Source organism: Haliotis rufescens, unplaced genomic scaffold (genome assembly GCF_023055435.1).
Source record: "Haliotis rufescens isolate VD_foot unplaced genomic scaffold, xgHalRufe1.0.p SCAF_10, whole genome shotgun sequence".
NCBI lineage: Eukaryota > Metazoa > Mollusca > Gastropoda > Lepetellida > Haliotidae > Haliotis > Haliotis rufescens.
The window spans coordinates 17,551,906-17,577,352 of record NW_025963780.1 but is presented as its reverse complement, the minus strand read 5'-3'; the positions used below and the strand labels follow the sequence as shown (position 1 = coordinate 17,577,352).

Sequence of the window (25,447 nt, the reverse complement as noted above, 5' to 3'; positions counted from 1 at the left end):
GTGTTGTTATGTGACAGAGCAGTTAGTGATTATGAGCTCTCTGAAATCTACCCTTTTCAGCACTCGGACAAATTACAGTCAGTTAAAGAAGCCATCGAACCGGACCACCCGATCCAATTAGGTCGCCTTCAAGACCAACAATTTGTTACGGCCTGACAAATGAACGTTGTAACCAAATGACTGCACAGTAGACGGTCATCGTTATTGTTTCGTTTTCATATAACAGGTTTTCATATAACACGTCTGACCGTTTTGATACTGACCTTCTCAACAGTGTAGACCCGTACGCCGTATTTGATACATCTGCTAAGATTAACATCAGGATTCCAGCCATTTGGGGTTGGCCGCATGAAAGCAAGTGGTAGTGCATCCATCCCGTCGCGGGCAGTGTATACAGGTTCCAACATGAACCTGCCCATGTCATTACGGAGAGTCTCAATCAGACTGTTGTTAAGGAAGGACGCAGCATAGCTGAGATAGATATATCCTTCAATGGCTATTTGTGGCCATGGCCTCAGTTTATGAGACGTCGCCTGGTTGATGTCAGTATGAAGGAACTCGTGGAGAGACATGGAACTCCACTTTCGCACCCAGAGATCCCAGCCACTTGTACTCCCATCTTGCATTAGCTCCTTCATCACTGGAGCAATAGTCGCCTTCCAGTAGGACACTGAAAGTAAAGGAAGCCTTAAAACCAGGAAACATTTTGCCTGCATCGCATCCATCTCTTCAAACATTAGGAGAATGAATGTTGTTTCCGCTGCAATCAGCAGTATTTCTACAATGTCACTATGACCTGTAAATAATCGACTTTTAAACAAACAATCAGAAACTGAAAGAATGTTCTTGGTTGACTTTAAGGGCATATGTGGTATACTTGTGACCTTGTATCCCCCGGTCACAAGAAGATAACATTGCAGGAAATGCCATCAACTGCCAAGGTATACATTCATACCAGTCAGCCGCGGCCAGTCAGTCCCAGTTTTTGCACCAGTATCTCCCCTCCCCTTCCGCAATCAATCCCTATCCTCCGTTCCCCACCCAAACACTACCTCAATACCCAACCCCATCCCTCCCTCCATACCCCATCCAACGCTACCTCTATATCCCACCCCAACCCTCCGTCCAAACCCCACCCTAACTAACCCTCCATACACAACCAAAACCCAATCTCACTACCCCAATCAAGCCCTACCTCCACACAAAACCCAAACCCTGCTTCCATCACCCTCCCCAACCCTCCATCCAAACCCCACCCCAACCAACCCTCCATACACAACCAAAACCCAACTTCAATACCCCAATCAAGCCCTACCTCCACACAAAACCAAAACCCTGCTTCCATCACCCTCACCAACCCTCAATCCAAACCCCACCCCAACTCTCCGTCCAAACCCCACCCCAACTCTCCGTCCAAACCCCACCCCAACCCTCCGTCCATAGTCCATCCCAACCCATTCTCTATGCAGCACACAAAACCTCCCTCCATACCCCACCCCAAACATCCCTCAATACCCCACCTCAACCCTCCGTCCAAACCCCACCCCAACCATCCCTCAATACCCCACCTAAACTCTGCCTCCTACCCATGGCCAACCCAATGGGATGAGAAGTACCAAAGGGTCTTAAATAAAATAATTTACTTACTTATGTCGGATATATTCAAAGCTTCTTTGATTTGAGGGGTGATATTGTTGTCCCATCCCTTCCAGTGCTTGTCACAGTAAAAGCCAGGGTTCCGATTCCTCTCTTTACCGAATTTCAAAACAGTTCAAATGTCAAAATTCAATTTTAATTTTTCTCTGTTTTCGAAATTATAAAATGACCTAGTGAGTACCTAGCGACCTCCTATATTCTTCATTTTTCTTCTCAATGGTTAAGTTTGAATATTCGTCTGTATAATTTAGAACTACACAGGCGACTGGTTTTAACACAGAGCAAAGCCAAAACTCTTGTCCTCTCTGACCAAATAATATCATTTGAATTTACCACCATTTACATCTATGCAATTTCTAATGCAAATTTATAATTATTTCAATTGCCGTATCTAAACGTATACACTTATAACTTGTTGCATAGACATTGTTACCATTTACAATTAAAGTAATCGTAATATTTTAGCTTTTGTGTTAAACGGTAATCTGATCGTACCAACCGCATTGGCGGATGTAAACACAAAAGTCACTCCCCTCAGCATTAAGACTCATGAAGCGTGTATTTTTATAGATGATAATGGCCATGTGTTGCTATGTCGTCAATTAGCTTATCGTTTTGTATTTTAACCTGGTCCATAAACATAAGTACTTTACTTTGTTAACTAGTGGTAGTGTCATAGTCTCGACTTTGTCCTGTTTCTGTAGTGATTAGTGCAATCTTTAGACATCTCTTTCATCAACCTGTAAATAGACATGGATCAATATCTCCCTCTTGCAGGACATAGAAACCCAGTTGGACATGGAGCAATAAATTTCTTGCATGAAGAATATACATGTGTAGCCGGTTAAAGAGATAAAAAGCTCTCTTCAATTATTATTTCTGATATAAGATAAAAGACGTATACCTACCAGATAAAGTATGTTTTTCTCCGTGAATGTAGTACAGGCTGTGAGGGTTATTTTCTCTGAAAGGGCATTTGTGGACATTGAAATGTTCCATGTAATGAATCGTCAGGTAGTGGCTTGGTGGGAATCTCATCGCTCCAGCTGTTCAGTAAGATAAACGGTTTGGCAGATAATATTATCTCCCCTACTACAAAGAGTACGGCGATCTGATATTCTAAATCACAAAAACCCTGTTTTTAACATAGAGCAATATCTCACTCCTGCTCGACATTTATACGCAGTTGTACATAGAGAAATATCTCCCTCTTGCATGACATACAAACCCAGTTGGACATGGAGCAATATCTCCCTCTTGCAGGACATAGAAACCCAGTCTGGCATTGGGCAATATCTCCCTCTTCCATGACATAGAAACTAAGTTGGACATGGAGAAATATCTCCCTCTTGCAGGACATAGAAACCCAGTTGGACATTGAGCAATATCTCCCTCTTCCATGACATTGAAACCCAGTTTAACGTGGAGTAATATCTCCCTCTTGCAGGACATATGAACCCAGTAAGATATGGATCAATATCTCCCTTCTTGCATGACACATAAACCCAGTTGGACATGGAGCAATATCTCCCTCTTGCGTGACATATAAACCAAGTTAGACATGGATCAATATCTCCCTCTTGCATGATATAGAAACCCAGTTAGACATGGATCATTATCTCCCTCTTGCATGATATAGAAACCCAGTTAATCATGGAACAATATCTCCCTCTTGCAGGACATATGAACCCAATTGGACATGAAGCAATATTTCCCTCTTGCAGGACATAGAAACCAAGTTGGACATGGGGCAATATCTCCCTCTTGCGTGACATATAACCAAGTTACACATGGATCAATATCTCCCTCTTGCATGATATAGAAACCCAGTTGGACATGGAGTAATATCTCCCTCTTGCAGGACATAGAAACCAAGTTGGACATGGGGCAATATCTCCCTCTTGCAGGTCACATAAACCCAGTTGAACATGGAGCAATATCTCCCTCTTCCATGGCATAGAAACCCAGTTGGACATGGAGCAATATCTCCCACTTCCATGGCATAGAAACCCAGTTGGACATGGAGCAATATCTCCCTCTTGCAGGACATATAAACCCAATTAGATATGGATCAATATCTCCCTCTTGCGTGATATAGAAACCCAGTTGGACATGGAGCAATATCTCCCTCTTGCAGGCCATATGAACCAAATTGGACATGGAGCAATATCTCCCTCTTGCAGGACATAGAAACCCAGTTGGACATGGAGCAATATCTCCCTCTTGCAGGACATATGAACCCAATTGGACATGGAGCAATATCTCCCTCTTGCAGGACATATGAACCCAATTGGACATGGAGCAATATCTCCCTCTTGCAGGACATAGAAACCCAGTTGGACATGGAGTAATACATCCCTCTTGCAGGACAAATATACTCAATTGGACATGGAGCAATATCTCCCTCTTGCGTAACATAGAAACCCAGTTGGACATGGAGCAATATCTCCCTCTTGCGTGACAGAAACCCACTTAGACATTGAACAATATATCTCTCTTGCGTGACATAGAAACCCAGTTAGACATGGAGCAATATCTCCCGCTTGGGTGACATAGAAACCAGGTAACATGTGAGGAGAGTTGTATCGTCCTTCCTGCATTAAACATAACACATAATGCGTTATGCAAACCCCAGTTTGAGCTGTATACCCATACTTTATTCAACACACGTGATACAGCACTACATGCACAGGTCGACTGTTTTAATACAGTAATACACAACTACATGTCCAAGCACTCCTCCTGTTTTACACACAACCAGATATACCGTGAGCATTTTCAACCTTCCCCACCTTTCTCGACAACAAAACGCAACACAATATTCAAACAGAGCAAAGATTACGGCCTTATTTGTGTTGCGAACACAAAAACTAAGACTTTTCTGTATTTCTGCTTATTCTCAAATGACCGAAAGAAAAATGTCCGTTTGAAGAAAAATGTCCCATATGTATGTATAATCCCGCCCAGTACAGTACAGCAACACAGACTAAGGACGATGGGCAGCTAGTTAACCATATACCAACCGTCTGCGTAACCATATACCAACCGTCTGCGTGAAGTCCATTTGCGAATCTTATTGTTTTGATGCGTCCCCCGACTCTGTGTTCGCTCTCAAGAATGGTGACCTGCAAAATTCAACCACCTGCTGTTTTCATCTCAACTATAATCAGTGGTTATCACAACAATCTACAATCAGCTGCCACTGTTGCCATTCCTATCACACCAATGAACTTCTATCCCGACTACAAAGAGCTGCTACAGTTACCATCACGACTACAATCAGCTGCTACTGTTACCATTACGACTACAAGCAGCTGCTACAGTTACCACGACTACAAGCACCTGCTACAGTTACCACCCTGCTACAAGCAGCTGCTAAAGTTACCATCACGACTACAAGCAAATGCTACAGTTACCATCACGACTACAAGCAAATGCTATAGTTACCAACACGACTACAAGCAGCTGGAAACAAATACCATCACGACTACAAGCAGCTGCTACAGTTACCATTCTGCTACAAGCAGCTGCTATAGTTACCATCACGACTACAAGCAGTTGCTACAGTTACCATCACGACTACAATCAGCTGCTACTGTTACCATCACGACTACAAGCAGCTGCTACATTTATCATCACGACTACAAGCAGTTGCTACAGTTACCATGACGACTACAAGCAGTTGCTACAGTTACCATCGCGACTACAATCAGATGCTACAGTTACAATCACGACTACAATCAGCTGCTACAGTTATCATCACGACTACAAGCAGTTGCTACAGTTACCATGACGACTGCAATCAGTTGCTACAGTTACCATCGCGACTGCAGTCAGCTGATACAGTTACCGTCACGACTGGAATCAACTGATGTTACCTCACAACGAGCTGCGGTCCCTACGATTACAATGAGCTGCTGTTACCACCACGACTACAATCGACAGCTGTAACCACCATGCACACAATGAGCTGCAACTGTTCTCATCACGACTACAATGACCTGTTGTTACCACAACAGCAATCCCCTCACGACTTTCTGGGTTGAAAATAGGTCTTCAGCAACCTGTGCGACTAGGCTTGTTGTAAGAGGTGACTACGTTTTTATCGCCAAAAACATTCGTGGTGTGTGTGTAAGTGTGTGAGTGCGTGCGTGCGTGCGTGCGTGCGTGCGTGTGTGTCAGGAGGTGGTCTGGACGTGTAGGGTGTGGGGTCTAAGGGGTCATATGTTTCATTGGGTAAGAATAAGTCTTCAGCACCCCATGTTTGTCGTGAGAGGCGTCTATGTTTGTCAAGAGGCGACTTAAAAGGATAGGGTTGTCAGGCTCGCTGACTTGGTTGATGCATGTCATCGTATCCCAATTGCGTAGATAGATGCTCATAATGTCAATCACAGGATTGTCTGGTACGGACTCAATTATTTACAGATCGCCGTAAATATAGCTGGAATATTGCTGAGTGCAGCGTTAAAGAACCAACAAACCCGCAAACCACAAACAAACAAACAATCAGCGTCACAACATTTAGGCTCAGTCATATAGACGCACAGAATACCTCATGCCCAGCTTGTTGTAGCTCGTAAGCCGCAGCCAGGCCCGCCACCCCTGAACCCACGATAAGCACGTGTTTTGGTCGTCTGGTCACCTCTTGGAAGTATGGCGCCGGGTCGTCAAGGTCAGCGCCTTTGGCGCATGCGTAGTTGAGACCCCCGGTCGTTATTGTGTCAAAAAATGGCCTGAAGTTGTTGTCTTGTTGCAAGATGCTGGCTTTTGTTTCTTCATCTGGTAAATTGTGCATCAGAGAGTCAGCTATTCCAGAGATGCTCATCCTGTGACAACACTGTAAAGAATTGTAAACATTGGTGGGTCATAGGCTGAACAACACCCCGGTCACAAGCGGGATACGATCTCAGCACCTGGCACTTGCTACAAGCTTATACAATTGCACAACAAACTCATGACCTAAGTACACTGATATTCTTTTTTTTTATCATCAACAATTTATACAAAATAAATAATATATTTCTCAACGAAATCTTTGAACACTATACGAAAAGTTGACCAGGAACATCTGTGAATCAATAATCACGATATCTATCACTGGATTGCCTGGTCCAGACTCGAATATTTACAGTGAGTGAGTTAAGATTTAATGTCACATCGGCAGTATTTCAGCCATATCGTGACGAGAAGTACATTAATGATACATAGATTTAGACTAAATAAAAAGCTGTCGACGAAGGACAGTACAATAACTAGAATGTCACAGATTCGATTTAAAACTAGTTGAGAATATATAAAAGTCATAAGTATCAGTGAACAACACAATATAAAATTGGGCTAGGGATCGTCAGTAACTAAAGGGAGATCACCATACCCTTAGGGACCATGGGGACTTACAGTGCCTTTGCTTCCTGCATGGACCCCAGCAGGATTTATATCATCCCTTCAGTCACTGGCGATAGTTTACCAGTTAAGCCTAAGATTAAAATGACAAAAATGCTACGTTTTAAAAGTCTGGTATGCATAAAAATACTTCGAATGATTTGGGACTAATTTTACGCTTCTTCAACCCCCCTCGAGGGTACAGCCACGATTATTTACAGACCGCCGTCATATAGCTGGAATATTGCTGAGTGCGGGGTTAAACAACAAACAAACAAAAAACATCTGTGTTACTAATATTTAATCTACTGTTGGCAGCTTTCAATAAACATGATTCTATATCATTCCTAATACTTTGAGCTCTGATGTTGTCACAGTGACTTATTCTGGACAACCATTGTCCAAATGAACATTTTTAATTCCATAATCTAGTTTTTATGTAGCCGTGATATGTCTATATCTCCATGACTTAATTGCCATTGCATTGTTGTCAGCCAACCTGTGCTACTATGTCACTATGTACTGCTATTCATATATTATGACATCTATGGTCTCAATCAATTATCCCCTGGGCTGTGTCGGTAATCACGCACCGTCATTGTCTCTTTGTCTGTCTATAGTTGTCCATTACTAAATATGTGTTTACATTTATAATGTCATCTTCCCAAGGCAAGTGAGTTAACTGACTATAAAAGTCCAGTTTCCACCCTTGCCGAACTAGGCTGGAAATCCTGGGCTCGACCGTAGCGCCACCAGTGGCTATTGCGAGGTTATGTCCTTTCTTATGACCAATCAGATTCAACCTCTCGTATCACTTGCATTTGCTTCAAACAAAACGGTGGCGCCCAGTCAAGACGATCTGATCGATAATCAAGGTCTTTATTGGGATAAAACGAGTCTTAAATCGCGAAGTGCATCAAATCACGTGAGCACCTTGATTAAAAACATGAAAAGATTTAGAAAATATCTGTTGACAACGAGTTAGCGGTGCACATGTTTTGCAAATGCTGCAGTCGACCGAAATCTGCATGACACTTTACGAACCGGATTTCGATTTCGGTGCGCGATTTTGATAGGACTATGCATAGACTCGTTAGTCCAGCCAAAATGTAACTCCATAATACCAGCCTAGTTCGGCAAGGGTGGAAACTGGACTTTTATAGTCAGATAACTCACTTGCCTTGGGAAGATGTTAAAATGTTAGTCAGCTTGGTATTCCGAGTGCTGGAGTGCGGGCACCGCGAGCAGGATGTGGCGCCCGTAGGAAACGGCCTGAGGTAGAGCGGGAACTTCATTCCGCTTATCGTTATATTTGTGTTGCCAGAGCAGGTATTCCAGACATTGTGTATTTGTCGTTCATTGTTTATACGTTCTGAATTAAACGTTCCGGGACAGTGATTCCCCCAAGAGCTAATCCCCCCGTTAACATGTGTGTTGACATCTGGAGAATCAGGGTAGAGTAACTCTTGAGCCTACTACCGATCCAGTTACCTCACTTAATCAACTCAGGTCACGAAGGACGAAGAAACAAATTGAAGAAAACAACAAGAACCTCTACGATGCCAACTTTCCTGATCAAATGACCGCCTCCGTGGTCTTGTGGTAGAGCGTCCGCCCGGAGAGTGGAAGGTCCAGGGTTCGATCCCGGGCCGCGTCATACAAAAAGACGTTAAAAGATTGTACTTGTTGTTACCCTGTCTGGCGCTCGACATTAAGGGGCTAAAACAAGGACTGGTCGGCTCGGAGTCAGTATACTGTGTCTGAGTGGGGTATTCATGTTAAACTGCGGCATGGTATCTCAGTGAGCTAGCACTATAAATCGGCATCAGTCCGGACTAGTACAAGCAGCCACACACACACATACACGTGCATGCACGTCGCTATATAAGTGCAATAATCTTGGACGCGACGTTAAACCCAATTTCACCTCACCTCACCTCCTGATCAAATATCTTCGAAACACCGCTAAGACCCACAGCCATCATTGTACAGACCCTGCATCTATACAGAAACCGCCTCACGGGCACCTACAAGATGGACATTGTGTACCAGATTTCTCATCGGGACATCCTAATTTGTCTGAACCCTAAATTGACTCAATGCAGGATATATAATGTATGACTGTTGATAAGTGCAACAAGGTATGTTTGATCAAAGTAAGTAATTGTACTATACTGAACAACAAAAGTTCCTGTGAAATTGAATAAGATTTTATGCAGTTATGTTTTTACCAAAGCTGAAACAATTTCGGTTTGGAACAGATAAAAAACTCCTGTAAGTGTTCAAATGGTTTAATTTGCCATACTGACTTCAGAAAATGGGTGATTTCAATAAAAAAACATGAACATGCCAAAATGTCAATTTACAAATCAATAGCGTGTGTATCCACCTCTGGTTCAGACTGGTTGCGATGCAAGCAACACGTCTCATGGAATGGACCAGGCGCCGCACAAAGTCCTGTGGGATATCTGTCCATATCTGCTGGAGCATGTTTCGAAGTTCCTGGAGTGTCTGTGGAACACGTGGTTGACGTCGAAGGCGCCGATCCATCTCATCCCACATGTGCTTGATTGGTGAGAGATCAGGGGTGCGAGCCGGCCAGGAGATGACATTCACGTTGTTTTGTTGAAGAGTGTCCTGAACAAGTCGAGCAATATGAGGCTGGGCCTTGTCATGTTGAAAGGTAATGCCTGGGCCATGACGACGCCAAAACAGTAGAACAACAGGGCCGATGATCTCGTCGCGGTAGCGCTGTCCATTGCGATTTCCCTCTACCACAATCAAACGGGTCCTCTGTCTTGCTGTAATCCCACCCCATACCATAACGCTGCCGCCCCGAACCGATCTTCTTCCATGACACAATGACGTCGGTTCACTCGAATCCGTCCATCGCTGTGGCTGAGGTGAGTGACTCGTCAGTGAATAGAACTTGTCCCCATTGTATGGCCGTCCAGCGTAGACGCTGTCTGCACCACTGCAGACGTGCTTGACGGTGGTTTCCTGTCAAAATGGGACGTCTGGTGGGTCTTCTGGCGACAATCCCTGCACATCTGAGGCGACGGTTTGTGAAGATATTCGTCGAAGGCCAGGGATGCTTCTTGCAGTCACTGTTGCTGGCTGGAATCGATTTCGTAGGTGTTTTGTTCGAACCCAGTTGTCTTGTCGATTATTGGTTACGCGTGGCCTGCCACTCCGAGAATGGTCTCTGACGGCATTCGTCTGTTGCCAACCTTGCCATAAATACCAAATGGTGTTTCTGTGGACGTTAAATTGTCTTGCAACATGACGTTGACTCGATCTTGCTTCAAGCATACCAATGGCTCGCAGACGCTCATTTTCGGAAAGGCGTGGCATTTCGTAATGTTGAATAATTGCGAAATTTTGTTGTTTTTCTGAGTGGTTGTTGTCAGCACGATGCTAAACAATGCATATGGAATCGCGTTAACGCACATGTTTTTATATCCATTCATGGGTAGTGAAATGCATGGGGCTGCCACAAAAGTCAACTTTTGCATGGAATGCATGCTTTTCTGTAGCAGTTGCGTTTTTCTGACTTGATTCCATACATATACTACAATATTGAAAACCAAACTTTACTTCTTTGAAAAATACACTAAAATATTGGTGTCACAGGAACTTTTGTTGTTGAGTATATATTATTATTATTATTATTATTATTATTATTATTATCATTATTATTAAATTTGTCATTCCAAAACGTATTTATGTATGTGCGCAATTTACTTCAAATTATATTTTTAGTCAAGCTAGGTCCTTGAAGTTAAATATGTAGGGAATCTTTGAAATACCTCCAGGCCACGCCAGACATGTAAGTACAGCTAGGGTATGAATAATTCTAAGCAGTGGGGTTATCGAGTCACACCTTAAAGCTAGACCCGTAATTGAAAATATCTAAACGACAAAGTCATTTGTTACAAGTTTTCAATGTGCACAGTTTGGTACCACGTTTTGTTCTGTTGTCAGAGCAGGCATTTGTGCTCAAAGAGCACAAGGAAAGAATTAATATTGTTCATACCACTGTAGGTATTTCGGTCCGAATACGTCCGAGCACCACATGCATACAACTGGAACAACTGGCTCTGTGACTGACATGACTTTGTATGTTTGTAAATGTTAATCGGGTCACGTGCTTACGCAGGTAGTTCGTTTCGTGCTGTTCGTGATTAGACTATTGCTATTGCTTTACACCACTTAAATATATAATAAATACAAATATTTTGCAAAATATGTAAGAAACTTCGATGAATAGATAATTAGGTTATGGGGGCTGTAAAGTGCATACTCGAATGGAGGAAATGTCTCTCTCCATCGCAGCCTATCCGTATCTCCATGAGGTATTGGCGTCTCCATGATCGTTTATCAGACCCCGTGTGAGGTATTGACTTCCATGATCGTATATCAGACCCCGTGTGAGGTATTGTCGTCTACATGGTCGTTTATCAGAACCCCTGTAAGGTATTGCCGTTTCTCCCATACCAGGGCTTGATCTTCAATCGCCAGCAGTGGTTAATTCGCAGTGGTTTATTTTTATTCACCCAATCTGATTGGCTGGCTGAGAGTGGAGAGCTGTGTCATCGCGTTTTGATTGGCTGGCTAAAAATAATAAGTTTTTGAAAGATGTCTTGATGTAACTGTAATATTGCCATTCACCATGAAGCACCCATCATCCAAGATCCACCCCATCCATATAGCACATACAGATACTCTCAGCAGGACACCCTATTGAACGCCATATTTAGCGCTCCTCCCACCGTGGGGATTCCATTCCGATATAGTCTCCAGCAACTTGTGCTTGTCGTATGGCGCGACTAAAAGGACCATGTGGTAAGCCTCAGGAACCTGTTTTGATGCATTCTTTCATACCCCAACGGATTGTTGGATTGTTACTCATAATATCACTCACTGGTTTGTCTGGTCCAGACTCGATTAAGTGCGGTAATCAACAATAGACTAAAAATATCAAGCATTACAGCCACACTAGTAAACACAATATTTCTCTTACTTTTTATTCCTTAGACAAAAAGGAAATAATACATTCCCAAAATAATGAAGATTTGTGAACATTTGCATATATTTACATCTATTTTTAGGTATTTGTTTGAAAGTTCCTATTGAACACATTGATGTAAGAACGTAGTGAATAATAATATATACAATTAACTTACTGGATGTGCAGAAACTAGTGGTATAAGGCCACTTGGAACAGTAATTCATGGCATGTCAGCTTGGCGTGTGTGTGTGTGTGTGTGTGTGTGGGGGGTGGGGGGGGGGGGGGGGGGGGGGTGGTGGTGGCAGTAACAAACCTAGAAACATACTCAGGCGAATCTGGGATCCGAACCCACGATATAGGGACACAACTATGCATAGCAAGTTCCGGTTCCGGTTCCAAGTTATGCAGTTACGTGCACACATAGTTATAAACAAGTAATAAATTAGTAAGTAATGCATACGACAGCATTTTGGGGATTACAACTTCAAGTAGCGTTTCCCACACAAGACGGGCGTAACGGCTACAACGGTCAGTCGAGTACACGCCTGTGATTATAACCTTGGCATTCACTTCACTATTACATTGTTATTACTGGGTATCGGTAGTATCGTTGCATCAGAAGCTCGGAAGATGCTACTATAACCGAAAATCGAACGTTGCAGGAGAATCTTTCCAAGGAAAGTCCTTGCATTATCCACTATAAGGGAAAAGCATGGTGAATACTTTCTGTGAGGAACCTAGGACTACCGATGGTTGTGCTCAGGTCACACTGCAGAATGCAGGTATGCCTCACTATAACATTGATCATTATTATTATTATATGCATACTACATACATGTATAATACATACTGTAAATATGAGTGTATAGCAATACTATTTGCATGTCTCACTAAGAAAAAGTGACTTATTTATACTACCCATCATTTGCTAAGAACCAAAGTAATCTTTAGTCAAAGGTGTGGTCCTTAGTAAATGTTGAGTGGTGTATTTTGTTATATTCAGTTTCGTTTGGGTAAGCAACAGAAAGTTACAGTAGACCATGGCTGATCAAATACAATGTCATGTAGAAACAATGTACCATGCCTGTGTGTGGTAAGCGGTGGCCATGATTTAAGATTAGCTGTTTCAGGACGTAGCGAACGTGTGTTCACTTTCCTCAGTAGTTCGTTACGTTCCGAGTTGACGGGAGTCATAGTTGTTGCACTGAACAGTGCTAGCCTATACCTGTATCGTCCTGGCAATAACGAAAATATCAACTCAACAGGAATAATCGACGTGTGCAAACAGAAAGTAATGAAACACACAATAGGGGCTGTTCGGTTTGGCTGTGCAATATTCATTGATCGGTTATTATATTCTTTTGCGAATTGTTTAAAGTCCTTTAACATGGTCTGTTGCTGAGTGTGTAGACAATCATGTAATCGGTTTTGGCTAGTGCCGGGGGTACCTATGTAAATTATTAATCAATCATGTAAACAGTATTGTCTAGTACTGGTTCCAAGACTGTAGATGTGTAAAGTGTCAGTCAATCATGTAAGCAGGATTGTCTAGTACTGGTTCCCCGGCTGTAGCTGTGTAAAGTATCAGTCAATCATGTAAGCAGTATTGTCTTATACTGTTTCCCCGGCTGTAGCTGTGTAAAGTATCAGTGAATCATGTAAGCAGTATTGTCTTATACTGTTTCCCCGGCTGTAGCTGTGTAAAGTATCAGTCAATCATGTAAGCAGTATTGTCTAGCACTGTTTCCCCGGCTGTAGCCGTGTAAAGTATCAGTCAATCATGTAAGCAGTATTGTCAAGCACTGTTTCCCCGGCTGCAGCTATGCAGGGTACATGCTTCTCTGACCTCAAGGACCCTGGTAACCACACTTCTCATTGTTTGAGAACTCGTGATGGGACATGTCCCCCTTAGACTGAGAACACACATATTGATGTGCACATCCACATCTCTTCATCTGAGGTGGGAATTGCTTCTCAATGTGACTGTAGAACTCGTAGGCCGCCCTCAAGCCTGATTCCAGCGCCCCTTGTATCCAGCCATTGGACCACGACAGCGCCTCTCCCGCTAGGTATATAGGATGGTCTGAGTTGAGAAGCTGCAATAGGCTGTCGTTATATTGGTCTGGTTTTAGATACACGAATGCACCTTGAGCTGTGGGTTCGTTGAACCAGGCTTGTACTGCCCCAACTTCGAAATTATCAACGATCTCGGGGTGGATTGTTGCGACCTGTTTCACAGCGTTCTCGATTGCCTCTTCAGTTTTTTGGGCGCCGAACATTTCTGCGTCTTGGCCCCATGTGTAGACGACGAGGATTCCACGCTCGTTTTCCGGTATCCCCGATTTTTCCCAGTCTGGATAGTGTAGCTGACCTGCAAGAATAAACTATACTACTCAAAACAAGTTAAAGAACACTCACGATTGGAAGGTTGTGTGTTGCAATACCCGCCAGCCATGACAGATTAAGAATAATCATATGAAAAACTCGGCTGTCCTTTAACTTTTATTGAGTAGTGTATTTACTATTAAGCAAGACGATGATTTCATTTAAGTGAATATTTTTCAAGCCACTGTCTCAAATGTACGGTGGTCCATAAGGGACATAGAGCTGTAGTTTCAATATTTTGATATTTCACTTACTTTAAATGTAACCTTTTGCAAATTAACACACTTTATCATACAAATATGTGATAAATCATGTATAAAAACAACCGAAAACAGTACATTATATATTATCACCGCGGTGGGAATAGTTTTCTGTATTTCATTTTAGTTTTTGACATTTTTCGCTTTTGTTTTCGACATTTTCATTTTAGTTTTTGACCTTTTCGTTTTAGTTTTTGACATTTTCGCTTCACATTTCAGCGATTCAATAGCTACTTGAAAGTACATTTCCATGTTTTCGGTTGTTTTTATAGATGATTTATCTAACTTTGTCACGACAGCATTTAATATCGTGTTTGGGCCATTCAAGCCAGTGGTTGACAGAATAACAATGAACCAAGACGTTGGGATGCCATGACGCGCAATCAGCCAGGTCACACATTGTCACCATCTGTTCCCCTTTCCTGCTACGGAATGACAAGCATGGGGTACTGTAGACCTGTGTTGCCACGGAATAACAAGAATGGGGTACTATAGACCTGTATTGCCACGGAATGACAAGCATGGGGTACTATAGACCTGTATTGCCACGGAATGACAAGCATGGGGTACTATAGACCTGTGTTGCCACGGAATGACAAGCATGGGGTACTATAGACCTGTGTTGCCACGGAATGACAAGCATGGGGTACTACAGACCTGTGTTGCCACGGAATGACAAGCATGGGGTACTATAGACCTGTGTTGCCACGGAATGACAAGCATGGGGTACTATAGACCTGTGTTGCCACGGAATGACAAGCATGGGGTACTATAGACCTGTGTTGCCACGGAATGACAAGCATGGGGTACTATTGACCTGTGTCGCCACGGAATGACAAGCATGGGGTACTATAGACCTGTGTTGCCACGGAATAACCATTAAAAGAAAAGCTTGCGCTACCTGGGACCTCGTCTACACTTACGAAAATTATGGGGCGCATTTTACACATTCTACTTCGTACTATAGAACTAGTACCCCCCAGAATCCCAACGGAGAGGCAAACACGGGGTACATTAGACCTATTATCCCCCAGAATCTCAACGGATACAAGCATGCCGGGGTACTTTCAACCAATTATCTCCCGAAAACCCCACAGAAAGACAAGCATGGAGTACTTTTGACCTATGTTCCCCCGGAATCACCATGGAAAGAAATGCATGCGTTACCACGGACCTATTCTTCTGCGGAATCCCCACCTTAAGAGAATGAGAGGGGCGCATGTCACCTATTCTACTTCGGAATCCCCACAGGAAGTAAAACACTGAAACGGGGTCCAATCTCCTGTGAATCCATACGGGTACTGAGCCCTGAGAATATTCTGTCCCGGAATCCTGACGGGGTTTCGTTGTCAATGAACCTTCTACACAATGTATCCTGTACGCAATATGAGTCTTTATCAAAGCATAGCAGAAGCTTACCAATGGGTAGGTTTGTCTTGGAGAAGCCTCCCTGTAGGTTGTCCGGGTTCTGCCAGAACCTGGTCCTACACTGCAGCAAGACCTTAGTAGACGCCTCGTAGTAGATACCCTCTACTGCCTGCTGTCTTTGCCGTGTCAGGGGCACCTTCATCTGTCGGAGCACCGTCAGGGGGACGGTTATGATCACAGCATCCCCCGTGAACTCTGCCGGCTGTTTGGTGGCGTCGTTCCGACCAGTAACTCTCACGATTTTCTCTCCGTGTTGCTGTTGAACCTAATGACAGAGGGAAATAAATCCAATGTCATCATCCATGGACTTTTACAATCTATATCCCGGACCATTTAAAATAATTTGTTTCTCTTGAAGAATGACAGAGTTTCAAATATTTCGGAGGAGCTCATTTGTTCTTGTATTATGTACCTTCTAGCCAAGACAATAATTAAAGAGCGAATTTCTTTCACAGGAAGCCCCCTAAACGAAGTAAAAATATTACTGTCAGGCTCATGTTTTTTCACCTATATAAATTAGTTCATAGTACAAAAATACGAAAATAAATAAAATCTTCACCAGACCTACTGAATGTTTCGAAGTATAGCGTGTTGTGTATTGCGAAAGGATGTTTTATTCCCAAAGATATCTATTGGGCTCAATACTGGAATACTTGCACTTGTGTGCAAGAGGTTTTGACACGAGGTAGCCTCTACAGCAACAGTACTGTAAATCATAAACATAAACTTTGGACCAATATGATAATCATGCAGAGGGTTATGATGATATTTTCTCCATGGATCAGCGTCTGTGATCCTATACTGACCTCCTCAACGGCTTCTACTTTGATCCCATACCGGATGTCCTTACTCAGATCCACATCCGGGTTCCAGCCTGTTGTATTCTTCCGCATGAAGGCCTTTGCAATTTCCTCCATACCTCCAGTGGGCGTGTACAGGGGATCCTTCCACCACTCGCCTAACAACGCCCTCAGATACTCCACCAGGCTGGCGTTGATCAGGGGTATGTAGTTCCGCACTCTGTAAGCTTCAAGGGCTTTCTGCGGCCATGGTCTCAGTTTGTACTTGTCGGCTGGGCTCTGGTAGGTGTCGGACTTGAGAAACTCAAGGACAGAAAACTGGCTCCATTTCTTCACCCACCGCGCCCAACCCTTCGGGCTCGTGTCACTACGAAGCTCCGCATATACCGGGGCCACCGTCCTGTCGAAGTAGTCGTCTACAAACGGAATAATGATAATAATAATGTGTGAGTATGGTTTTACGCCGCTGGGGACGCCAGCTATGGGCTTTAAACAAATGTACACATATGAGGAATCGAGCCTGGGCCTTCGGCGTTACGAGCGAACGCTTTAACCGCTAGGCTACCTCACCGCCCCAATAATAATAATTATGAGACTGCAACTTTGTTATCACAACCCGATGGTGTGAATCGGTCACTGGTCTGAGGTCCAGACTTAAACATTAAACAACAAACACATACAACGTTTGGTATGTTCGAGGTATGGCTTGGTTTTCTTTTGCATAGGGAACTGAGATGTGTATTCAGACACTACTTACTTATTCCCTTGATGCCAAGTTCTGTTTTAAACTGCATTATTTTGGCGTCCCAGCCTTCCCAGTACTTTGTACAATACCAGTCGCTGTTGGCGTCCCATTCTGAAACACAGTCACACGAGAGTAACAGCAAAACCTACGCGCAAAGAGGACTTTGAGATTATATTCCCCGATCGAAATAAATATGTAAACCCCGTGGCTTGTCTTCTAAAACATTTTTTTTATGTCTCGAAAATATGAAAAATGTGACTTTTCCTACAACCAAAAGAGACATCAGCTCATGTAGTGTCTGAACGACGTCACACATGTCATTTTCATTTATTTGCGTCAATGCACAGATGCAACTTCGATTCACGTTGACAAGAGTCGTGTGTCCAACAAGCATAACAGTGAAGCGAGATCGTAAAGAGAAAGTCCAGTGACAGACTCATATTAGACACTTTCTCGAATTTCCTCCATTGTCCCTGTCTGTGTGAGTTGTCAGTTCTTGACAATGTTTTGTTGGTGATGGTAGCGTTTTGAAGGCATTATGCACATTCTGATATAGATACTCCACTACCGATATGCATTAGCCGTGTTGTGTGTAAGTCTACACGTGCAAGCTGTCATCATCACCTGACATCTTTATCTTGGGGTCGCCGTAGAAGGAGAGGAAGCCATTCAGGTTTTGGTTCTGAAACGGCCTTGTTGGCACGTTGAACAGGTCAATATAGTGCTTGGTGAGGTAGTGACTCTCGGGAAGCCGCATAGCACCACCTAAAAATCAATGATATATATATATATATTATTTAGTACTGCGCCCCTTTAAGTCAATGACATTATATAGAATAGCATTTCTTGAAATCAATATTATTCAGTATGGTACCCCCTGAATCAATCATATTCCACAATCGTCGGCGGCATGGGTTGCTCAGTCGTCTAAGGCACCGCAATTTCATGGGTTCGAATCCCACATTCACCCTGATTATGTTTCTCGGTTGTCGGCACATGATCCTCTTGGGTCCCGGCGAAAGTGGTAAACGCCTAGATTTGTATCGGGGTCATGGGTTGTCCAGTCGTCTACGGCGCCGCGATTCGCTGTGGAGAGTTGCGTCCCTTGGGCACGCCAGAAACCTATGATTGTGGGTTCGAATCCCGGTTCGCCCCGATTATGTTTCTAGGTTTGTCAGCACTATACCCGTGCTCGTGGGTTTCACCGAAGCGGTAAACGTCTGAGACCTGCATCACTTCGGGCTTTCCTCCCACATTAAGCTGACACGCTGCGATATAACTGGAATACTATTAAAAGCGGCGTTAAACCCAACCCACTCACTCACTAGATTTGCATCGCTGCGGGGTTTCTTCCCACTTAAATGTCGTGATTGTATTTCCAAGCAGACGCAATATCCACTATGCGACGGAGGCAGTTACATGCTAAGGAAGCTTTCATATTATTCGCACACAGTTTACAAAAGTATAATACATTAAATTTCTAGGATTAAGAATAACCTACCTTCTGCATGGAGTCCATCTGAAAATTTGTCTTTGATAGTCTTAGTTCGTCCACCAACTCTGTGCTGTATTTCCAGGAGCGTTACCTTCAAATTGATTGATTGACTACAAAACACAATCCTAATGAAACAGGGGAACACCATTATAAGGTCCTGAAATAGTATAATATCATAGACTATCCTTATTTAACATATAAATGTGGTAGCCAAGTAGAAGATCTAGAATCGTTCGTTTATCACACCGAAGACCCGTATAACCTAACAGTCGGCAGAATTCCACCGTAGTCTGTCTCAAGTTCCTGAACCATATTATTTTCCCTTCCATTTTATATTAAACAAACTATATGTGATCTTGTATCTTTGGAGTGGTGAAATCTCAAAAGGGACACGCCGTGTCATAACTGTAATGCTGTTAAAGACGGCCTTTAACCCAACACAAAGACACTAGTCCTGAGACTAGTGAATAGTCTCACAGTTCCTGAACCATATTATTTTCCCTTCCACCCAGATTTTTCTGTAATGCAAAAGTCCTAAATTAAGCAAGTCTAGATTTTCCTCTGTCACTGAGGCTCCGTTACAATTTAAATGGAGTTTTCAGACACTCAACATTAGTCTAAATGCACCTATTCGGCGACTATGGTTTTACGCCGCTTTAAGCAATATTCCCACAATATCACGCCGGGGAACACCAGAAATGAAGTCCCACTTTGTAACAGAATGGGGAATCGAAGCCGGGACTGTGGACTGACGAACGAAAGATTTAACCACTAGACCAGCACCTCTCACTCACAAAACAAATAATTACATAATTATAAAAAAGGAAGAAAGGAGATTGATCAGATAATCACTTGATGACCAGCCTGTCTCAACTCATACGCCGCCGACAGACCAGACGTTCCGGCCCCTACAACGATCACGTGCTTCCGGTGATGCGTGGTCTTCCTGTAGTGGTCTTGGGGATTAGGCAGGTTCATTTTGGCGTACACATAATCCAGTCCCCCGTCAATGAGGGCATCGTAAAATGGCTTTGAGGTTAAGTCCTGCTGTTCTGGGGGGTAGTCTGTTTTTCTGCACGTGCAACCGAGCGTGTTGCAGTGACTCGAAGCCCTGTTGTACAAGCCGGATGTGACGTCATCGAGAGCTGACAAGTGTGGGCGACGTAGATATTGAGGAACGGAGTCACTGTCCATGTTGGCTGGAAAGAGAACAGATTGTTAAATGGCCACTGTGGAATTTGGTACTATGGTCATGGAAGTCATTGGGTGAAGTGAGGTGTAGTTGGTGTCGATACGATGCGGTGCGTTGCGGTGCGGTGCCGAGCGGAGATATTGAACACTTTGGTTGTAATATTGCATGGTGTTCAGACTTAGGCGGTGTGGTCGTGATTAAATTAGGCGTTGTGGTGGGGACAAAATGTCCATGATGATTTGGTCGAAAATACACTTGGATACACTTGACTTGAAGTTTGCCCTTACGTTATTAAAGGTCTTAGTACAGTGTCTTGCGGTGCGGTGCGGTTGGGTGCGGTGTTGTGCGGTGCGGGACGGTTGGGTGCGATGCGGTTGGGTGCGGTGTGTCGCGGTGCGATGCGGTTGGGTGCGGTGTGTCGCAGTGCGGTGCGGTTGGGTTTGGTGCGGTGGGTGTGGTGTGGTGTGGTGTGGTGCGGTGCGGTGCGGTGCGGTGCGGTGCGGTGCGGTGCGGTGCGGTGCGGTGCGGTGCGGTGCGGTGCGGTGCGGTGCGGTGCGGTGCGGTGCGGTGCGGCTGGATGCCCGGCGGTTGGGTGCGGTGTTGTGCGGTGCGGGACGGTTCGGTGCCATGCGGTTGGGTGCGGTGTGGTGCGGAGCGGTGCGGTGCGGTGCGGTGCGGTGCGGTGCGTTTGGATGCCCGACGGTTGGGTGCGGTGTTGTGCGGTGCGGGGGGTTGGGTGCCATGCGGTTGGGTGCGGTGTGGTGCGGAGCGGTGCGGTGCGGTGCGGTGCGGTGCTGTGCTGTGCGGTGCGGTGCGGTGCGGTGCGGTGCGGTGCGGTGCGGTGCGGTGCGGTGCGGTGCGGTGCGGTTGGATGCCCGACGGTTGGATTCCCGACGGTTGGGTGCGGTGTTGTGCGGTGCGGGGGGTTGGGTGCCATGCGGTTGGGTGCGGTTTGGTGCGGTGCGGTTTGGTGCGGTGCGGTTTGGTGCGGTGCGGTTTGGTGCGGTGCGGTGCGGTGCGGTGCGGTGCGGTTGGATGCAGGACGGTTGGGTGCGGTGTTGTGCGGTGCGGGACGGTGCGGTTGGATGCCCGACGGTTGGGTGCGGTGCAGTGCGGTGCGGTGCGGAGCGGAGCGGTGCGGTTGGGTGCGGTGTGGTGTGTTGCGGTGCGGTTGGATGCAGGGCGGTTTGGTGACGTGCAGTGTTGTTGGGTGCGGTGCGGTTGGGTGCGGTGTGGTGCGGAGCGGTGCGGTTTGGCGGTGTGTGGTGTGTTGCGGTGCGGTTGGATGCAGGGTGGTTTGGTGACGTGCAGTGTTGTTCGGTGCGGTGCGGTTGGCTGCGATGCGGTGCGTTGAGGTGTGATGCGGTGCGGGACGGTTGGGAGCGGTGCAGTGTCGTTAAATGCTGTGCGATTGGGTGCGGTGAATTGCGGTGTGATTGGAGGCGGTGTGGTGCGGTGCGGGACGATTGGGTGCGGTGAATTGCGGTGTGGTTGGATGCGGTGCGATGCGGTGCGGTGCGGTGCGGTGCGGTGCGGTGCGGTGCGGTGCGGTGCGGTGCGGTGCGGTGCGGTGCGGTGCGGTGCGGTGCGGCACTGTGATGCTTGAACTCTGGATCCGGTGGTAATGGGAGGCATCATCAAGCCCGCACAAGACACTTAATGTGATACAAATTACACTACCGCATTAGGATAACCGTAAGCTAATAGGCGAACTACAGGTATCATAATAATGTAACCTGAAGAAGTCATTGCTGCCGTCTTAATTACACAAACATGCCATAATCGCAATCACACTTTTCTTTGAAATTCAAAGACAGGGGGAGATAACCGATGTTGTATATTTAAAATGGGCAACACAGAAGCATATGTTATCTGTTGATCTGCCATTCCGACCAAGGTATCAGGATCAAAATGGCGGACACCACTAAACCGGTATCGGTTTTGGTTTTCAACCTGGAATTATTATTAATCACTTCGGGTGCCCCACATCAAGCTGACACGCTGTGATATCACTGTTTAAAGCGGCGTTAAACTCTACTCGCACAGTCACTCATGTTTATGTAGAATCATGACCTGATCACACAATGAAATTTGGAAAGCCTCCGTGGTTTAGTGGTAGAGCGTCCGCCCGGAGAGCGGAAGGTCCAGGATTCGATCCCCGGCCGCGTCATACCAAAAGACGTTAAAATATGGTACTTGTTGTTACCCTGCCTGGCGCTCGGCATTAAAAGGCTATAACAAGGACTTGTCGGCTATACTGTGTCTGAGTGGGGTATTCATGTTTTACTGCGGCATGGTATCTCAGTGTGCTAGCACTATAAATCGGCATCTGTCCGGACGAGTAAAAGCACGCACGCACGCACACACACACACACACACACACACGTGCATGCACGTCGCTATATAAGTGGAATAATCTTGGACGCGACGTTAAACCCAATTACACCTCACAATGAAATTTACTCCCGGAAGTAAATAGCGTGTGGGGCTCTTCATATCTTGCCATGTCAATCGTGCACTTAATAGTAGATAAATAGTTAAAAATTAATATTTACCTTCACAGTGATTTACTACTGTAAGCCCTTTCTGCATTTTTGAACATCTACAGTTAGGACAAAATAAGTCAAATACGTTCATTTGCCATAGAAACCGAGCTGATATTTTATAGTAACTAGGAGTACGATTCCATTAAAAGTATTCAAGTCATCTGTATTTCTACTTTTTAGTTCTTTTTATTATAGTTTGTATTAACAAAATTCATATATAATTCAAGAATTATTTATCTTTTCTTCAATCATAATTATTTGATTTTGGGGACTTCACTGTTAACAACATCACTTGTGTGATTTGCTAAACACAGTTAACGTCAATGAGTGGTTTTATTGCGCTTTTAATGCATTGAGTGTTTCATGGGCCATGCACATAGGTTGAGCCGTGAGTCCAAACTTATGTCTTACATTTCATTCTATTCTAAATCGTCTTCGTTTCATTTTTCACAAAGCTTGGGTCAAAAGTGGCCCGGTCGTTTAAAATGTAACAATTCACTGTGCAGAGGTGCGTCCTTTGCGCGAGCCAGAATCCTATGATTATGGGTTCGAATCCTGGTCCGCCCTAGGTTTTTCAGCACCATAACCAGTGCCTTTGGATTTCACCAAAGTGGTAAAAAGACATGCTTTCCGCTCACATTAAGCTGACATGCCATAATATAACTGGAATACTGTTCCAAGCGGAGTAAAACAGAACTCGCTCACTCACTTACTAAATTACGACGCCGTTCTCGGGTCGCACGACAGATTCACAAAGCGGCGATTCCCCTACCGTCACGTGCCGGCGGTTAAAAAAAAAATGTGTACTTTATCGGGAACCTCGCTGTAATAGTCTCAGATGGAAAATGTATAAGTTAACATCAGCGAATACTCCGTACCTACGTCAGAGATGCCCGGGATACTGGGGTTTATGCGCTAACGGGATAATACCGAATGTGATTTAATAGTTGAAAGTAAATTCGTAAAATGTCACCACTGTAGAATAAAAACTCCCTCTAACCATGTGGTGTATACTAGTTCCCCTTACAAAGACTGCCTGGATTAGTCAGCTACCTACCTTAGCGTCCGCTGGATGTTCAAATGAAAGGAAGTGTCCCGTATTTTTATATATACTGTGTTCCAGTCACATGACTATGTCTCAATCAAAGCGAAAATAGGAATTTTTGACGTTTAAGAAAAAACAGTTTCGATCAGACGTAGGGAAGGTGTGTATTGATATAGCAGAAATAATTTTTCCTCGTCATTTGAGAAAATAAAGTTTCAAACAATAGGGACATTCAGCATCCAATTTTACAGCCCGTCAGCCCCTGCAGTATAGTATATCGCACGTGATAACCCCGGTATTTGATAACATTTTAACCTTTGATTTCTGTTTATGTCATATCAATATCGCCATGTATCACTTCTATTACTAGCGGATGAGGTTTCTTCGTCTGTTGCACGTATGACGCGAAACTTTCATGAAAGTATGTATGGAATATTTTAATACGGCAAACTACGTTTATAACGAACTGACGGATATAACGAACTCACTTTTTTGTCCCGACTATTTGCTGTAGTTATACTGTATATATGCTTGTAATGAACTACGGTTGTAACGAACTACAATTAGTTGTCCCTTTGAGTTCGTTATAACCGTAGTTTACTGTAATTTTAAGGAAGAAGCAATAGGACAGTCCAGTGGTTCTACTGGACCAATTACATTTCTTATCAAACCATATTCACGTGTCCACGAAGTTCTTAAGCAAGAAATCCAGGGTCACTAAAATGCTCTGTCAGGGGTGGGGTGGCTTGGGGGGGGGGGGGGGGGGGGGGTAGGGGAGTAGTGAGCTCCAGGAATTGTGTCTTGCAACAAATCAAAACTCTGTTCAGTGTAATCCCGTTGATATAGAACCATTATCCATTAACTTAGCTAATCAGGACGATCCCATTGGATACGGTACCATCTGGATTAACGAGGTTGTACTGTAATTGAATACTTTTTGCAGTAATGTAACAAATATTCTACTAACATAATCTTATACCGAAATAACCACAAACGTGTATCAGTTACGCAGAGCATGGTCACCTGACCGCTTGCCGTTTGTTGAAACTCTGATCTGTCTAAGCTAAGACATTGATAGGATTTATCACTGTCAATATTAACTTTGTGGTTGTCAGTCACGTAGCTAGGGCTCAACTTTAATAAATATAACGGTGAATTAGAGTGGTTATTACACATATAGTGTTACATTGAGGGCGGTGAGTACACATGTAGTGTCACATTGAGAGCGGTTATTACACATATAGTGTTACATTGAGAGCGGTTATTATACATATAGTGTTACATTGAGAGCGGTTATTACACATATAGTGTTACATTGAGAGCGGTTATTATACATGTAGTGTCACATTGAGAGCGGTTATTACACATATAGTGTTACATTGAGAGCAGTTATTATACATATAGTGTTACATTGAGAGCGGTTATTACACATATAGTGTTACATTGAGAGCGGTTATTACACATATAGTGTTATTATTGTTATTAGTTCGATACCGAAATTC

The 25,447-nt window shown here is 44.2% G+C and overlaps 2 protein-coding genes across 3 annotated transcripts in view; both read right to left on the bottom strand.

Annotated features, from left to right (window-relative positions):
- The window catches only part of LOC124110693 (putative L-amino-acid oxidase YobN), a 34,040-nt gene extending 27,559 nt beyond the window's left edge, over positions 1-6,481 (bottom strand). The window contains exons 1-5 of the mRNA XM_046470033.2: positions 6,209-6,481; positions 4,703-4,781; positions 2,565-2,702; positions 1,648-1,749; positions 264-670 (exon numbers count right to left, since the gene is read on the bottom strand). Coding sequence (XP_046325989.2) covers positions 264-670; positions 1,648-1,749; positions 2,565-2,702; positions 4,703-4,781; positions 6,209-6,481 — 999 coding nt within the window. The remainder of the gene's footprint in view (positions 1-263; positions 671-1,647; positions 1,750-2,564; positions 2,703-4,702; positions 4,782-6,208) is intronic.
- A 5,861-nt stretch (positions 6,482-12,342) lies between these two features.
- LOC124110716 (putative L-amino-acid oxidase YobN) lies at positions 12,343-24,075 on the bottom strand. Of its 2 annotated transcripts, none has more exons than XM_048387605.1 (8): positions 22,910-22,961; positions 20,015-20,361; positions 19,169-19,253; positions 18,292-18,432; positions 17,680-17,778; positions 16,929-17,338; positions 16,114-16,387; positions 12,343-14,420 (listed from the first exon to the last, which is right to left on the bottom strand). In XM_048387605.1, exons 1-8 carry the CDS (start codon positions 22,944-22,946, stop codon positions 13,897-13,899), a joined length of 1,917 nt encoding a protein of 638 aa, XP_048243562.1. In that variant the 5' UTR covers positions 22,947-22,961; the 3' UTR covers positions 12,343-13,896. The 2 variants fall into 2 exon arrangements, with proteins under 2 accessions (XP_048243562.1, XP_048243567.1); XM_048387610.1 differs by lacking the exon at positions 22,910-22,961 and adding an exon at positions 23,958-24,075 and having other exon boundaries at positions 12,344-14,420.
- Positions 24,076-25,447: the final 1,372 nt, after the last annotated feature.

Coding starts and splice junctions, on each gene's coding strand:
- LOC124110716 (XM_048387605.1), bottom strand. CDS start 22,946: ATGCAGAAAGGGCTTACAGTAGTAAATCACTGTGAAG. Junction 19,254..20,014: donor TGAGACAGGCTGGTCATCAA/GTGATTATCTGA, acceptor ATCAATTTGAAG/GTAACGCTCCTGGAAATACA. Junction 14,421..16,113: donor CAAGACAAACCTACCCATTG/GTAAGCTTCTGC, acceptor TTATTCTTGCAG/GTCAGCTACACTATCCAGAC.